Here is a 17,490-nt window from a genome sequence, read left to right as displayed (position 1 = left end):
TGAATGCCCCTCAGAAATGCAGTGGGATTGCCTTTATATTGAGGTCTTACAATTTCATAGTATGATGGATGTAATTAAAAAATGATTCCTGTACTTTTCATAGCCAGTCTCTGATTTGTACACAAATGTGTATTTACTGTCATGTCTATACACATATGTTTTGCAGACTTGACTACCTCAATCCTTCCATGTTTTAAAAATTTAATAATGCATGTTAAAATGCTTTTTTAAGCATACAGCTGGTATTGTGCATTCAAAAACTATTCAGTCACTGCCCTCTCAATTCGTGGAGCTCAGCTAGGCAGGGAGTTTCTGAAGTGTCTGCATTGCAGTATTGACTTCTGGGAGAGTCAAAGCAGCTGAACAGAAACTAATTAACCTTGGAAGTAATTTAGGCATACTAAAAATTATGGGTCCCAAGAAGTGCTTCCTTAAGGCTTTTGTTGTTGGGCTGCTGGGCACTTCAGTAATGGAGTCTGAGCTTTGAGAGATGAATGGAGGAACTCCTCCTGATTTTGTTGGTATTCTGTCTCATAGTTAAGACTCTTTAAAACACAAGTATTCGGCAACTTTCTCTGCACATAAATCTGTACTCACACACATATCACAGTCAGCAGACATCTTGCCTCCCTCTTCCTTGGAAGACACTTAATTTTTTTCCTTTCTTTGTTTCTTTTTTTTTTGCAAAGTATCTGTCATACATTGATATATAAAAATCAATGCAGTTTAGCAATGCTGAGGTGCTCTGTAAGTGATTATTCTGAACTATGCATGACTTAAAGTCCCATTAAAAATATTTTCTACAGGAAATATTAGTAGGAAATTTATTTTGATTTTGAATGCAAAACTATTTGAGTAATTTTGCAGTTCATATGAGGATTAATTTTCTCTATGGTTGTCCTGTTGTGAGGCAACTAGATTGTGTTACTGTTTCCAGTATCAGTGAGCCAAACTGTTCTGCTGTCTTCTGATCATGTCACCTTGAAAAACAAGTACCTCAGCTTCTTTTGATTCCATCTGCCTCTTCAGAGTGTGGCCTGAGAATTATTTTACTATTGAGCCAATTACAATTTTAAGGTGAACTTGATTACTTTTGGAAAGACTGATTTTACAGGAAGCAGATAAGAATTCTGAAAGAATACATTTCAGGTGTATATCATATTTGATGTGAAAACTGAGTTTATGAATCCAAACTTAGTCTTGCTGAAATAAGCAGCAGGTCTCCCTTTGGCTTTTACAGGTAGTACATGCAATGGTTTCATACTTTGGCCTGCCAAGCCATAACTGCGCTAAATATTGCCCCTTGTTTCCCTGCAGATGTGCACTGGGAACTACATATTTGTTCCTTATATGATAACTCCACATAACAAGGTGTACTGCTGTGATAGCAGTTTTGTGAAGGGACTCACAGAGCTGATGCCACCTGGTTTTGAGTCTCTGCTTGGGCCTATATGCTTACCTCTGGTGGATCGATTTATTCAGCTCTTGAAGGTGGCACAGGCCAGTTCCAGGTGAGTTGTCTTCTTGTACACCTGTGTAAAATGCAAATATTCCAGCTGACAAGATAAATGTCAGCCTCTTTTGCCTTCTGCTCAGAAAAACTGATGTTTAATGGATTAGCTTGACCGAATCTCTGCCTTGACACTGTTCCATCCATACATGTTGTGCACATACACTGTGAGAGAGCTGTGCTGATGTGAAGTTGTTCCCTGCAGCCAGTATTTCCGGGAATCCATTCTGAACGACATCAGGAAGGCCCGGACGCTTTACACGGGCAAAGAGCTCGCAGCAGAGCTGGCAAGGATTCGACAGCGCGTCGATAACGTTGAAGTCTTGTCTGCTGACATTGTCATAAACTTGCTGCTGTCCTACAGAGACATCCAGGTAGGAGTTCGCTACTAAGAACAGTAAATTAAATTACATTCTCACGGAAACTTTTGGTGCATTTGGTGCAGAGTTTTTAATAAAATGTGTGGGTAAAGCACACTAGTAAAAATCTTTTATGGTGTCTTCTCTGATGTTTTTATTTTGTTTTGTAGTTTCACTGTTTGCCTTTCCATAGCAGAAAAGGGTTTTATGGCAGTACCTAAAAAGTACATGATGTGTAATAACTCTTCTCCATCTCAGCACTGCTATGTGATGAACAGCATGTAGTTAAAGGCTATGGTGGCATTCTGCAACTGATAGGCAAATGTATTCTTTTTCACCAAAGCTGGTGACATTTCTTATGGAAAGATAAATACTTCATATTTCAGGTTTTGGAATGATGCTGGTAATTGTCTGCTTTGTTATCCATAATTTCAACTGTCACTCCTTAATCATTATGAAGTGGTTTGAGTTTGATTTTTTATTTTTATTTGTTTTTTAAATATGTCAGTGAGTAAGCTACTTTAAAAACTCTGGTATTAAAGAATCTTGTTTTTGTGGCTTATGCCTACTTCAGAGATTTGAGATGCCTTAATTCAAATGCAGTTAATGTCTTTTTAATGTCTGCACAATAAGAGCACTGAGATGCGTTCAGTTCCTAACTTTAATAATGAAACACGTGTATGAAAATTTCCACAGGACCATGTTGAAGCAGCACAGGAGACCAAATTGGACTTTCCTGCTAAATACTGTGCATATTCCCATCTCAGATTAGTGCCAGGCCATTTACAGTTTGAGACTGAAGAAACTGAAATCCATAAACTTAAAATGGGCTGAAAATATTTTGTGTGAAATAATAGCTGCTTAGGTTGAAGAGGAGTTTATGGAAGCATACCTCAGTACAGCCCCTTAAAACCTTATTATTCCTTTCTTTTGGAAGGATTACGATTCCATTGTGAAATTGGTGAAAACTTTAGAAAAACTGCCCACTTTTGACTTGGCTTCCCACCACCATGTGAGGTTGCATTATGCATTTGCCCTAAACAGGTAAGAATCTACCCTTCTTTCTGCTATGGAACAGTAAATCAAAACTTCAAACTTTGTAAGGGGTGGGTAATACTGTGTGAAGTTCCCTAGTGGAATCTTTATATAAAATCCTATGATTTTGACTGAAGCAGCTCTGGGGATTCTAAGCTTCTTTTTATCTCACATTGTTAAATTTTATTCCTTTTCCTTTAGCATGTTTGATTTGTCTTTCCATAGGTTTGTATTATTTTTTTGTTTCAGTACCTAAATTAGAGAAAACAAATACCTAACAATATTATCCTCCTGTAAAATACACTTTTGACATTGCTGTGTGAGTGACAGCGCCGCGTCATTTGTGCTGGCAAAGACATCATCTCATTCAAGTCTGAGTTCTGGTAATGTCAGGAGACAGAAGCAGACCTTTCATCAAATGTCCATAGGAAGATTTTATTGTATTATGATGATAAAATAATTTTCACATAGTCTGATAACATGGGCAAAATGTGATACATTGAGCAACATACACTGCTTCTATGGATTAAATAAAAGCCAAGCCTAGATTTTCTTTCTAAGATACTGACATTTAGGCAAGTGACTAAGAGGGGTGTTTTTTCAGAGCAAATTACAGATGTTCTCTGCTCCATTGCTGTTATCAAAGTGAACATTTTGCTGTTGACTTTTAGAAGAGTAGACTAGGTGTCATCAGGTATTGAAATCGTCAAGTATAGCAAATTTCGATAGGTGGTTCTGCTTCTCACAGATTTGAATTTTGTAATTAGGTTCATTGAGGAGGCTTAAAACTGCACATCATGTGAAAGTGGTGTCAAAACATGTCGCAAGGAATTACTTGAAAAAATAAACCTGGTTTTGAAAGACAAAAAAAACAAAAAGAAAAAAAAACCCAAAAACAACTGTCTGGCATTTTTTGTCTGAATAAAATATCCAGATCCGTACTTTTGCCTTTATACCAGGTAAATGAAGGTATAAATATTGTGCCTTTTTTTTTCCACTTTGACATAAATATATGAAGTTTTGTAGATTAAATAGTCCAGCCTATACCTGCCACTTCTACAGAGCTTTCACAAGGGTCACAAGGTGTTCCTTGGACATGTAATGTGTTGTTTAGACCTCACGGTCACAGTTTTCTGAAACAAAGTTGTCTTTGAAAACAGGACTAGTTCATTGAGGCACTAAAAACCTGGAAAACTGCAGCATAATCTTTTCAGGCACATCCTTATACTTCACTGGTTCTCTGACTCAAGATACTGTCTCTGAGAGTATCTGACAGAAGATTGACACACTACCTCCAAAGGAGCCCAGATGAGATTTTCCTATTCCTCTCCTTTCCTGACTGACCATTAAATTAGAAGCCATGACAGCCATGAAAACATTCATGCTTTGGTGTGCCAAGAAGGAATTACTTTGGCTAACTTTCTCCTTGTAACTTTCTCCTTACTGAGACTGTAGAGGATATTTTGTGAGCTGAGGCAGGTCTGGAATACTCTGTGCTTCTGACTCTTTGCTGTGAAAAAAATGTGTCTCTTGCTTCTAATCCAGGTCACTAGCACGGAAGGATGGAGCAGCTCAATTAGTCAGGATTAGTCTGACCTAAATCAAGAAGTGTGAGGGCATTGATGATGGAAAAGTAAACAGAAATAAAAGTAGGGACCTCTGTCTCTGAAGACCAGCTAAGTGTAAATAATCCATGTTGTAAAACATTATTTGCCCTACTGGTTTTGTTCTCATTAAATTCATTAATCTGGATTAGTGATAGTCAATACAAGATGTGGAAAAGTTGAAAACAGAGTCATTTGATTGTTCAGTACACAAACATGTTAAAATTCTAAACTTTTGATACTGAACGATGTATGTACCAAAGCTATGACTCACCAGGAAGTGTCTAATGCTTGCAATTACGTGGTTTATTTGTCTGAAGTACTTCTTTTAATATTGCCTTTTTGGCTTTACTCCTAAACCTTCCCTATCATGGGAGTTCAATCTGGTTTGTGCTTTTTGGAAGTTTTGCTTCACAGTCAAATTGTATATAAAAAGTAAAATCACAAACACAAGATTGCATCTTTTTTTCCTTTAGAGCATGAATTACATTGAAAGAAAACCTAGACAGGAAATCAAGGTTTGTAATTTTCTATTTTATAAGGAAGTAACACATGACCCTTCTAAGAATTTCCCTGGAGGTTCTTGATGCTGTTTTCAGTGCTTTGCTATAGCTTATGCTTCATGAGAGAGAGAAGTTATGTTTAAGGGAATTTATAAAAGTTTCCCATGACATAAAGAAAAGACCAAAAAAAAGGAAGAAGGGGTAAGTGTGTATATATAACATAGTACACTATCATTTTACATGGATGAAGTCATATGTCTATTAAAAACAGTCATGAAAAATTATTTCTTGTTAACTTTGTTGTTTTTTTAATCAAAATTATTATTTCCAACAGGAGAAATCTGCCTGGAGACAGACAGAAAGCTCTAGAAATTATGATTCCCCTTGTAGAGCAGGAAGACCAAGTAGCTTCAGATATGTACTGCCTGGTTGGTCGAATTTACAAGGACATGTTTTTGGAATCTGGGTTCATAGATATGGAAAGCAGGGACAAAGCAACTTTCTGGTGAGTACTATTTTCCTGGTCTATGTCCTTTTGTTAGCTTTGGGAAAATATTCCTCAAACAAGAATATATTTGAATGGTTTTACTTTCCAAATATTTGGCATCCTTAGGGGATAGAATGCATCTTCTAAATTGCCTTGCTTATTTGTCGAGAATGAGAGATTTTTGTTGTTCCCACATCTCATTCTGCAAAGTGCTTCAAGTGCCTCAGAGACCTGAAGTTTAGATATAAACTAAGCTCATAATTTTTCCCAAATATGAAGTTTCCTGTTTACTGTGTTATTCTTAGGAATCTGGGCCAGAGAGTAATCAGTCATTAATTGATTTGCATGCCTGGAATCTGACAGATTTTAGCTAGCAAGGCTTAGAGGTTTAACTCACAACCAGTATGGCTGTTCCAAACTTGCTGACAAAAGTTTTATCACTGTTTAGTGGTAAAAGTTTTATCATTGTCATATAGTACAGGCACATTGCAGTGGACTACAGTAGCATCAGTAGTCAAAAAAGCACACAATAACTAGTCAATAATAGATTAATTCTTATCCTCATTTTAGAGACAAGAATCTTGTTTTTTTTTAATGCTTTTGAAACACTCTGTAAATCACTGTTACATGGAAGAGGTTAGAAAATGAAGGCAGGGGATGTCATCCCAGACTTCTGTCAGGATGAGCTGTTTTTCTGCTCTCAGATGAGGATACAGACAATCTGCATTTATGTGTCCTGCAGATCACATCTTAGCTCTGGTCTTGTGATCATCAGCTGCTTGTTGAAGTAAATGCTTAAAATGGAAAGCTTTCTTCTTTCTTTGTTATTTATCACTTGTTTTCAGTAAACTTCAGCTTAGAGCTGCCTCTCATAAAAGATAAGATAAAATTGTTTACCAGTTATGGCCTCAGAATACAAATGCAGTTTATAACTTCTGGTCAGTTTTGGCAATTCTTACTGGACTTTTAAAAGATGTTGAAATAACTGGAATGCTACATATTATTTTCATTCCTCCTAGCATAATTTTGGATTTTAAAAAGTTTCATTTCCTGTAAAGTGCAAAGCCTGTAAAAAACTTTCAGGGGTCTTTTGTAAACACTGTATTTTGCTAATATCATAAATATAAAGATATAAAGAAAAGTGTAGTTTTGCATACAAATTTTAGGCATTATTGCAGACTAATTAAATACAAATTACTCTTGCTATTATACATCTTACTTTCTCCTTGTTCATGGTGCCTTATGAACAGATAAACTTTGATATATCAAACATAATTGAACTAAGAATGATTATATGTATAGCAGTGGTGAGTTAATGTAGCCATTTAAACACACTTTGAATAAATGCATCTTAGCAATCATGACACTCATAATCTGATGACAGGAAGTGATTGCAGGCATTCCAGTCTAGGAAAGGACTCTGGCAATTGAGACCCAATGCAGAATGCTCTGTGCACCTCCTGCCACAGAACAAGGAGATCTCTGTTGAGTCAAGCTGGAGTCTGGCCGGAAGCTCTACCGGATGGTCCAATTGCTTTTGGTTTATATTTTATACTGGATATTGATTTGAGTTTCTAGTGTTAGTCACACAGCAGGCCTGACAGGGAAGGTTGACTCATAACTCAGTGAAAAGCTCTTAGAAAGGAGCAGGTCCACTCTAGTGCTCCAGCAGGCCACAACAGGACAAGGTGTGTGCAGGAGCAATGGCAGTGCTATGTTATGTTGAGATAAAGGGTGTTATCTCAGTCTTAGAAAAATAAGGATGTAAGGGAAGTACAGTGAATTGCATGAGATAAAGAGAATTTGGCAGCAGAACCAAAGCATTGGTTTTGCAACAACTGGTGATGCCAAGGTAATTTGGCCTATTCCAATTTAAAAAAACAAACCAACAATGTGCTTTTCTGACAATTAGAAAATAGAATAAAAGACATCTTTCATATAAATATGAGAGAATAAATGAAAGAGTAATTATTAACTGTCACTTTCTTGTTTCACACCGACAGTGTGAATCAGACTTGCCAAAGCTACCAAGTCTTTATTCATATCCTTTCACCGCTACCCCCTAATTCAGTGTCTGCACTGCAACATTTTCTCAAATGTCAACAACTGCAACATTTTTCCAAAAGTACAGTCTTTCTTATATTGGAACAAAAATACTAATTTCCATGGCTTTTTCTTCTTCTTCTGTCAATCATTCCTCTCTGCTTTTTGTATTGCATGAGAATTTAAGCATGGAAGATCTCTAGGGCACAAAAGGTGGTCCAGTTCCCAACATCACTGTGTCTCCAAAGAGATAATGCCAGCTCAAGGGCCTCCCTTAGATGTAAATACTTAGAATCAATGAGAGTGTTGTCCTGTTTAGTTGGAAGATTTTAATGTTTTTTTTTGGTTTGGTTTTTTTCCCCTTTGCTTAGTTTTTGTTTGTTTGGTTGATTTGTTCTGTTTTTTGTTTTTAGGTTGGATGTTTTTTGTCTTTTTTTGTTAGGTTTTGGTTAGGGTTTTTTTAAATGAGCCAAAACCATTTTGTATGTACTTTCTTCCTCACTTTTTTGTAACTCGCAGAGAGAGAGAAAATTGCAGATGATGAAAGAAAAAGATCTAGTACTCTCTGATTCTCTTGCTTTTCTGTAGAGCAGTAGGCACTTGTTTAATGCTTAAGTTCTTTGGAGGTGGGCAGCTGAAGTATAAAAAGTATATATATGTAGCAGATTGAAGAGAAGCCTGTTTTACAGTTTTGGAGAGCAGAGCTTATGTTAAAGGATGCGAAGGCATTAATCATTAGAGCCAAAAAACAGACAAACAAATTAAAAACCAGCTGTATTTTTGACCTGGTGGGATAAAAATGCCTTAGCTTTGCTTGCATGTCAAAGCATGGTCTAGAAGTTAAATGCTTAAGTTTTGTGCAGATTGTTTTTCTTTCCTTCCTTATGTACTAAACTCACAACCTTTTTAATTTTTTAAGTGTATTCCATTTGTTTGTCTGTATTTCTTTCATCCTTTAGAAAGTAATTTTAAACTCCATTGCTTTTATGGTAGTGAGTTGTGTTGACTAAATCTCTTGTGCTCCTTAACTCACATTCGATAGTAGTCTTTGCCTTCTCCTTTTGGAGATGTGAATATGTGTATATATACCTGCAACCAAAGGTGTTCTTATTCTGAGGAATAAGTTTAAACCATAGTAGATGTCCTGTTGCTGTTGTCACGGCTACGTGCATTGCTAGCATGAGGGCAGTGTGTGCTGTGTTGGTGTGAAGCACCTCCAGTTCTTTTAAGACAAGATTGAGCCTAGGTGAATGCCTCTGCCGTTTCTCTTGATTGCTCAGTTCCTCTTGAGGAGAATGAAATATGGCATAGTCCTTTTTTATGTGAACTCATAAGGACAGTGTCAATAGGACACTCAGTAAAGAATAAAATTTGGAATAGCTGAAATCATAGCTAAGTGTGAGGTATATTCTTGTATCACTTGCTTTTGCGTGTGCCATTGTAGCAGATCCACAATAAAATCTAAGGTTTCAAGTCAATGAAATATAATATATTAAAGACTAAATTAATGAGCTTATTAATAAATATAACTCTTTTACAGACTGATAATATTATTCAGTTTTATTTGGTCTTAAAGGAATATTGTAAGATACTGTAACTTTACTGGGATAATTTTACTGGGATGCATGATTAGGATCTGTGCTTGTTGTGTGGGGGGAAAGGAAATGGGAGGAGCATGTATAAATACCAGACTCCTAAAAATAACCACAAAGAATGTGTGGAAAACAGTAAAATATTTTTGCTTCTATGGATTCTTGCTGTGTAAACAGAAGATAAGCTCTTAAATTACCTAAAACTGTAATGATGCCCCAACTAGATTGCATTATTTACAAAGTAAGCTTGAATGTTTGTTTTTCTAGGTTCAAGAAGGCGTTTGAGTCAGAGCCAACTTTACCAGCAGGAATTAATTATGCAGTACTCCTCCTGGCAGCTGGACATTGCTTTGATACTTCCTTTGAGCTGCGGAAAGTTGGTAATTATAACTTGCAAATTCATGGGGAAATCACATTCCAGTGAAAGTACACTACCACCCACTGTTATAGGGGAAAACTTGGATGGTTGTATGTGAAAGCTTTGACAGAAAGCATGTGAATATTTAAGTTGGTCTCTCACACCACTGCTGATCCCACCTGACTGCAGGTGAGTGCTGTCATGAGGACTTGTTTTCAGTGTCAAGGTTTTAAATGGTTACCAGAGTTCAGTAAAAGCTAAGCTTCTTTGTAAAGGCATCATTTGTGTGAAACAGGAGCACCTGGAATGGGAATCCAGTTCCAGCTAGCACTCTTTAAAACAAGCAAACACAAACCCCTGGAGGGAATATGGATGACAAGTCTATCCTAAGACTGAGGAAAATGCAATTGACTTGAGCTTGAGTTGAGTTGAGAGAAGAATATTTCTCTTCTGATACATTCTTAGAGGTTTCTGAATGTCTGTATTCATAGAATCATAGGATGACAGTGGTTTGGGTTGGAGCGACCTTTAAAGACCATCTAGTCCAAGCTCCTGCTGTGGACAAAGATCTTTCACTAAATCAAGTTGCTCAGACTGACACTGGACACTTCCAACAAAGAGGCATTCACTTCCCTGGGCAACCTGGTCCAATGTCTCGCCACCCTTGTCATAAAAAAATTCTTTTTTAAGAAGGAAGAATTAGGAGGATTTTGTTTATGATCTTGTTTGTGGTTTTCTGGATTTGAAGAGAGTGAAAACTCAAGATTATTCAGTAATATGTTCAGGGAAGATTTGGCAGAAAGGACTGAATGTTGTAATAAGCATTGCATTTGGTGTTCTCCATAAATTTGTATAATTCTTGACTTTCTATAAAGTCTTTTTTTATCTTTGTTTCTCCTGAGGAGGTTGTCAAGTGAGAAAGAAACTAATTTTTTCACTCCACTGAATGTATCTGTATTCAGTGACTGCTCTAGTTTTGAAGTTGGGTGTGCACTGTACGTCTGGAAGTAATTTCCTGAGTAATTTTGAGTATGAAGGTCAGAGTGAGATGATTACTTTTGCATAAATAGTGGAAGTGAAATTTAAATTCTCGGGTGTAAATGAAGGTATTAATTTGGATGTGTGAGGTTGCGTAGAGTTGCCCCAACTACTGTGTTTGCCCTTCTGTGAGTGGGTTAGATTTTGCTTTTTGGTTGGCATAGAATGCTTCCACATCCTATGCTGAAATTTGAATTCTTGTGCCAGAGTAGGAGGTAAGAAGATATGTTCTATACATTGCATAGCATTTACAAATACTCACTTGCTGGCCTAACTTTAAACTAGGTAGCTTAATTGAGCTGGGCTATATTTTTTGTGTAGTTTAATATGAATCCTTTACTTTTAAAGAAACTTCATAATTGCATACAGACTACAGCCAACTAGATCTGTACAAATTCATTTTACTGATGAAATTTGTGTGCTGTTTCTGTGGTATCATATTCTTATAAATTTGTCCAGTGTTGTTTTCCCTATTGTTTGTATAGAGACCATTACAGAAATTAATGTTCATTCTTACATAAGGTTCCATCCCCAGCTCATGAATTATTTAGTGCAGAAGTATCCTGTTCCTTAGGTGGTTTGTTTGTGTGTTTGTTTGCCTGTCTTACCTTAACATTTAGTTGGTGTCTGCTGGAAACCCTTGATATAGCAACCCCTCCTGTTAGCTACTGGTGTCCATCTTTCTTTTTTTTAGGTACAGGGAATATTGTCGAAATACTTTTAGTCAGTCAGACTGACTCAGCTATTTTGAAACATGTTTTAAATACATTTATAGTGTAGTATACTCTATGTGTATCATTTGGTTCTTGTTGTGATAAGACTGTGGTCACTGTGATGGAATGTCGGGTTGAAAAGTACCTCCAGGGTCATCGCTACAAACTTTCTCTGGAAAAGCACACTCTAGACAGGATGGCCCAGCACCCTGTCCAGCTGAACCTCAAATATGTTCAATGTCAGCAAATCCACTGCTTCCCTGGGAGATGATTCCAAGACCTGATTCTTCAAATTTTGAAAAATTTTTGTCTTGTGCCCATTTGGAAAGTCCCCAGTAGTAACTTGTACTATCAGCCTTTGTCTTTTCCTTGTGACTCCTTGTTGAAAGGGAGTCTCCACCTTCTTTGTAGCCACCTTTTACTCACTGGATGGTGATAACACCTCCCCTATGCCTGCTCTTCAGGGCTGAACAAACCCAGCTTTTCCTCATATGGCAGGCTTCCAGTCCTTTGTTCATCTTTGTGGCCATTCTCTGGACCCTCTCCAGCCTGTCCACATCTTTTGTGTATAGTGAGAACCAAAACTGAACACATTATTCCAGAACTGCCCTGGCAAGCACTGAATAGAGTGAGATAATGGCTTCTTTATCCCTCCTAATGATGCCCCTGTTGATACATCCCAAAATCCCATTGGGTTTCTTAGCTGAAGAAACACTGTTCACTCATATTCAGCTGCTTGTTTTTCAGGGCCCCCACATCCCTTTCCGCAGAGCTGCTCTCCAGTGCAATAGACCCCAGCCTGTGCTGCACTCCCAGATTATGTTTTCCCAGATGCAAGACCTTACAATGATCTTTGTACAAGGTTTATCAGATGGCTGGAGTTGTGCTAGATTCTGAGGATAGTTTACTATTTCCTTTGTCTGAGGTCAATGTTTTAAACAAAATCAGGCAATATCACAGAGATTGTATGGGAAAATATTTTGATTTTTTTTCTGGTGCTAAGTATCTCTTCCATATCTGTAACTCTTTTGATGACACCTCTTGTTTAGATCTGTGTGTAAAGATAATTTTTAGCAATAGTTAGATTTGCCAGGCAGTGCTTTCTGTTTGGGTCCACCCACAGCATTATCTGTAGTACACAGAAATTAGAGAAGTGCTGCTTTCTGCTGGGAGATCAAGAGAGATGCAAGAACAAACTCATCAAGTTCAGTCCAGGTTATATGGAAATTATATTGCTAGGCTGGGAAAGGTGTAGGGAAGGATGTAGTCATTATCAGTTCTTCAGAGGGTACATGAGACTGTAATTACGAGATGCATATCTGATTACATTTGGAATATTATAACTGCAGTAAAATAAGAATAAATCCAAGAGAATTTTTACCAATCTGGGCCAGATCAGAAAATTTGCCTTCTAAAACTTCCTGCCTGTACTTGTCAGATAATAGTTCAGAACTAAATGAGCAAACAGACTATTAATAAAAACTCTCCTATTTTTTGAGTAGTATTGCTTTCTAAACCATACAAATAACTTTGAGACCAGAACAGAAATGCTGTGATCTGCATTGTCAGTTATGATCTCTGCAGGCTGTGCAACTCTGACTCACAAAGAATCCTGTAATATGAATTGTTCCATCAACACTTGAGCAAGGATAGCAGTTTATTTGTAAAGCCTTCATATTAATATTTAACTGGTAATATCTACTTACTGTTATCTTATTTTCATCAGAAGCTGTGGTTATATAAAAACAAGCTTGGTGTTATAAAAACAAAGGCTTTTCTGGCATTAATGGTTCCTCTATTTTGCCTCATTTGTTTTAAAGGCAAAATATTTCTGATAAAATATACTGGAATTCCTGCTGCTTTTTTCCCCTCCCCTTATGAATGCCAAGTTTATCATGGAAGGAGAGAATGTCTTGACTTTGCCTGGATTTTCTTATACTCTCAAGAACCTTTTAAATATGATGAAGTAAAAATAAACTTAGAAAAGAGAAATTATAGAAGGAGACCATAAACTCAGAATTAAATTCATGAAGGTTCACTTTGAAAGTTTCCAAATTAATCCTCCACCCCACCAAGTTCTTTAAATTGAAGTTATGATCTTTACAACCTCTTGCTAATGTCATCACAAAGCAACTACATTTCAGAGATAAGTAACTCGCCTTTCAGGGATGAGTAACTTTACAGATGAGCTTTGCAGAGCATGGTCAGCAAACTAGAGTGAGTTCTAGCACCAAGTACCTCACCTTTCTCAGAAGAACTTGATGAGAGGGTGATGTCTTCTCTAAGAAAATAGGATCCACTTCACAGAATACTTGGGTAAAACTTCAATTTTCTCCAGGCTACATAGCAGTAATGATTCCCAAACTTGGTGTCCCGAGGTGCTGCCACACATCCATCCTTTCTCCCCCCGTCTTCCTATAAGTCTCTCTTACTGAGCTGGGACTCAAAATCATTGCTGTCACCAGTCCTACCCTCCTAACAAACCCCTCTCCCTGCCAGCCGGTAGTCCCCCCCCATGTGAGTTGTACTCTCCATCAGACCCACACGCTCAGTTTGTACCTCACTTTAGCCCTATGCACAGCTATCAACAAGGGCGTGTCCAACTGAAACAATCCAGGTGTCCCTGGGATACCAGTTCTTTACGCTTCTTGTGATTGAGTCACATTAAAAGCCTGTGGAAGTTAGTAGGTGTCTGTCTTTTATTGTGTGTTGCTATCAAGTGCATGCAAATATTTTAGACATTCTAGTAGAGCCCTTTGGCCTTTGCAGATAATGCTGAGGAGTGTTACTTTAAAGTCCTGGAAAAGATTAATTTTTTCCCATTTACTGTGTTTTCTGGATAGCATTCAGGTTTTGTTCTCTAGAACCCAACTAAAGTGGAACACTTTCAACACAAATTCCCCCTCCCTATTCTGCATTGACTAGTGGAGGTGTGCATCTTCAAGTGGTCTCTTTGATAGTGTGAGTGTGTGTAGCACCCTGGCTGAAAGCCTTGCAGAGATGGTCACCATGGTACCCCGTGGAGCTGATGGAGGTGACATTTCTCAGGCAGATCAGAGACACCTTGTAGCATCTATGGCATTTTTAAAAGCCTTTATTACTTGACATAGATGTCATAAAAATGTGAGCAATGTGATAAAACAAGATAAACTTTGTAGGTTGAAATGTAGCTTATGCAATGATACCCATTTTGATAATATTTATTACTGCTTCCACCATGAAGTTTAGTCTGCTAGCTACTCAGGGAAGGTTAAGGAAAAAAACAAGATCAACAGTTGCATTGAAATTTCTTGTGAATACTCAGCCTGAATATCAAGGACAATGGAAGATGATGTGGGAGGGAAACTGTCATAGTGGAGTAGTGTAGGAAAAGTGAATAAAACACTACAGTGGTGGAGCAGCTTGTTGTGTAAGCTGAAAATTAGATTTTTTTGCAGAGGATGGTGTTGCGTATCTCATGTTAGCTATATGTAGCAGCTCATATGAACTAAAACTCATCTTGAAGGCCACAGGGGAGCCTGTAGTTCTCAGCAAACTTAGCAAGTCAAAATAAAACCTGAGGCTCGCCGTAGTCTTCAGTTGCTGAGGGGCTTGTGAATATTAATAGATGTCTTTCATTGGGGTAGGACTTGCGGCAGTTAAAAGAACATCACTGCTGGAAGAAGCCCAGTGGATCATCTGTTCCTTCTGCATGGGACCTTGTCTATAAAGGTAAGTTTGGGGCTTGGGGCTTGTAAGTTAAAAAAACAAAGCAGAAAAAAACATAATAGGTGCCTTATTCAGCATCTGTTAAGTTTTTGCAGCTATGTTGTGTAGCCTAAGGCCCCAATTTACCTTTACAGATGAGGTCCATGCAAGAACATAGGTGATCTGGCTGTGGCCTTGTCCTGACAGTGATGTCTTAACATTCCTTTTTTGAGAAGCCTGTAGGAAGAGGGGGTGGGGAAAAAAGAATTTTCTACCAATTAGAAGGTTTGGAAGGCATATAACATTAACTGGTAAGTATGATTTCCGTCTTATTTTATCCAAATGGAGAGGGTATAGTCATGTAAGCAATTAAAAGATTTTGAATAAGGGAAATGGTTATTTTAAAATTGCATTAATGCAAATTCTTGTGACTTGTTATTCTCTTTGCTACAGGAGTAAAGATCAGCAGCCTGCTTGGTAAAAAGGGGAGCTTGGAGAAACTGCAAAGCTATTGGGAAGTGGGATCTTTCTTGGGGGCCAGTATGTTGGCTAATGATCATATACGAGTGATCCAGGCTTCAGAAAAGCTGTTTAAACTAAAGGCACCAGCATGGTAAGGTGATAAACAAGGCCATGTACATTTCTATGTTTGAAAATGTTGGACTGCCTCAGCTTTCACATTAGGCACTGTACTCAGCTGACAGGAGATATGTTTTGTGGTTTTTAACAGATTTTACTCTGTGTGTATTATTTCACTGTACTTTTATCCAGAGAAGGGACTTTCTCCACTCCAGAGAAGGGACTTTCTTCTCCTTTTGCCCTTATTCAGGGGTAGATCTGATATGGGTCTTTAATTTGATGTATGAGAAGGGCAGATTCATCGTGGACTTCAAGCTCTTCTGAGGGCAAAGGAGAAAGGAGTTGCTTGTGGCTACATTGCTGAAGAGAAGTGGTAGTGGCTTGTGAGTTTAATCATAACAGCCTGAAGGTTTTGGGCAATGAAGACAGCTTAGCTAGGGAGGCCTGGCTGCACCTTTATGTATTGTTAAGGTTGTGGCACACAGCAGTTGTTTTAGGAACTGAGTACAAATGAGCTGTGTGGTGCAAGCTGCATCTTGTAGCGATTGAGAAGACTGCAAATCAAAACCCAATTAATAGAAAGGCCATAAATCCAGGGTTAAAGACAACCCTTTAAACTCAACATCTGTTGTGCAAAGGCCCAGAGATGTGTGCTCTGACAGCAGGTTCCCAGCACCTGTGGTGAGTACAGGCAGCAGTTAAGGACCAGTCACCTACTCATCAAGGGCTGGGATTATCAGGGATGGGGAGAACCAAGACTCCTTTCTGACTAAAAGAGTTGTCACTCTGCTAACTCTAAGAGTGAACATCACAACATATATATTCTTATCTTTTTATAAAGGATACAGTGCACCTCCAGAAGGTGATCAGAGGGATGCTAAAGTACAGAAATGCTAAACTGCTGTATTGACATAACATAGAAACTGTCATAATTAAAAACTCTAATTTTCAGACAAAATATTTCATGAAGGCTTTTTGCAGTGTATTTATTTGCAAGGTTTTCAATTTTTAGTATGTGTTTATTTTTCTAAGAAGTTGGATAACACTCTCTGGAAGTCTCCTGGTAGAATTTTCTGGAGTTTATGAATGCCTGGTTGTCAGGATTTTATGTACCCCAGTACCTTTGGGGTTTAAGTCTGTGGATTAAACTCTGAAAATACAGCTTACTCATTTGTGCTTCGTGAAGAATTTCTCCTGTGAGCAATTCCTTCCCAGTCTGTTGCCTTCTTTATAGAAGGGCCCACTTGATGCAAACAGGAGTAGACACAGTACCTTATGCCAGCTATCCTGATGGCCTAAGCAGGATAACTGGAAATTGCACAGCTTTGGAAATGTTCACTAAAGACCCTCTGAGGATGAAACAAAAGTTTTCATTAATAGCCTAACTGTGATAAAGTGATAGCAGTGATAAATCCTCTTTTAGTGTGTATATCTCATTGCTGTAGTATTCATAAAAATTGTGTGAGATTATGTTTACAACCTTTTTTTTCAAAAATGCCAAGAGAAAGCAATGGTACCAAGTAGACCTATAAATCAGCCCCAGAAAGTAAAACAACAGAGAGAGGGATTAACTGCATTTAGGGAAACATTCAACACACCGGTTGTCCTTCCCCAGCAATGCCAAAAGAGTGTTTAACAGAGCTGTTGTCATCTTTGCAGGACAATCAGTTCCAGAAGCATCATGTTTTAGAAATGTGTGAAATAATTGCCTACGCAGACACAATATAGGAGACAGAATACTTAAACTAGTGGACTTTTTACCTAATTTTTTCTTGGAGGCAGTTCACTACTGAAACAAGTTTAACATGGGCTCAGCTTGTCCTTAGGCAGAGGATTTAGCTCTTTCATGAATTTTTCATGGTTTAGGATAGAGGACAGTATATGGTATCAGGTATATGGGCAGGAAGGAGTGTTCCAGGACTCTTTTATATTTCAGTTGCCTCATTTAGCAGCTGTGTTTCCAATTCTAGTTGGGAATTGTT

At 37.9% G+C, this 17,490-nt stretch overlaps 1 protein-coding gene across 3 annotated transcripts in view; it reads left to right on the top strand.

Moving 5' to 3' along the window:
- The window catches only part of MAP3K5 (mitogen-activated protein kinase kinase kinase 5), a 97,986-nt gene that overhangs the window by 40,196 nt on the left and 40,300 nt on the right, over window positions 1-17,490 (top strand). For 2 of the 3 annotated variants that reach the window (XM_059468475.1, XM_059468476.1), the window contains exons 4-9: window positions 1,318-1,511; window positions 1,716-1,884; window positions 2,807-2,913; window positions 5,346-5,516; window positions 9,401-9,513; window positions 15,383-15,542. In XM_059468475.1, the coding sequence (XP_059324458.1) occupies window positions 1,318-1,511; window positions 1,716-1,884; window positions 2,807-2,913; window positions 5,346-5,516; window positions 9,401-9,513; window positions 15,383-15,542 (914 nt within the window). The remainder of the gene's footprint in view (window positions 1-1,317; window positions 1,512-1,715; window positions 1,885-2,806; window positions 2,914-5,345; window positions 5,517-9,400; window positions 9,514-15,382; window positions 15,543-17,490) is intronic. The other variant, XM_059468477.1, reaches the window with a different exon arrangement.

This window comes from Ammospiza nelsoni, chromosome 3 (genome assembly GCF_027579445.1).
Source record: "Ammospiza nelsoni isolate bAmmNel1 chromosome 3, bAmmNel1.pri, whole genome shotgun sequence".
Classification (NCBI taxonomy): Eukaryota; Metazoa; Chordata; class Aves; order Passeriformes; family Passerellidae; genus Ammospiza; species Ammospiza nelsoni.
The sequence above is the reverse complement of the archived record's forward strand: the minus strand, read 5'-3'. Positions and strand labels throughout refer to the sequence as shown.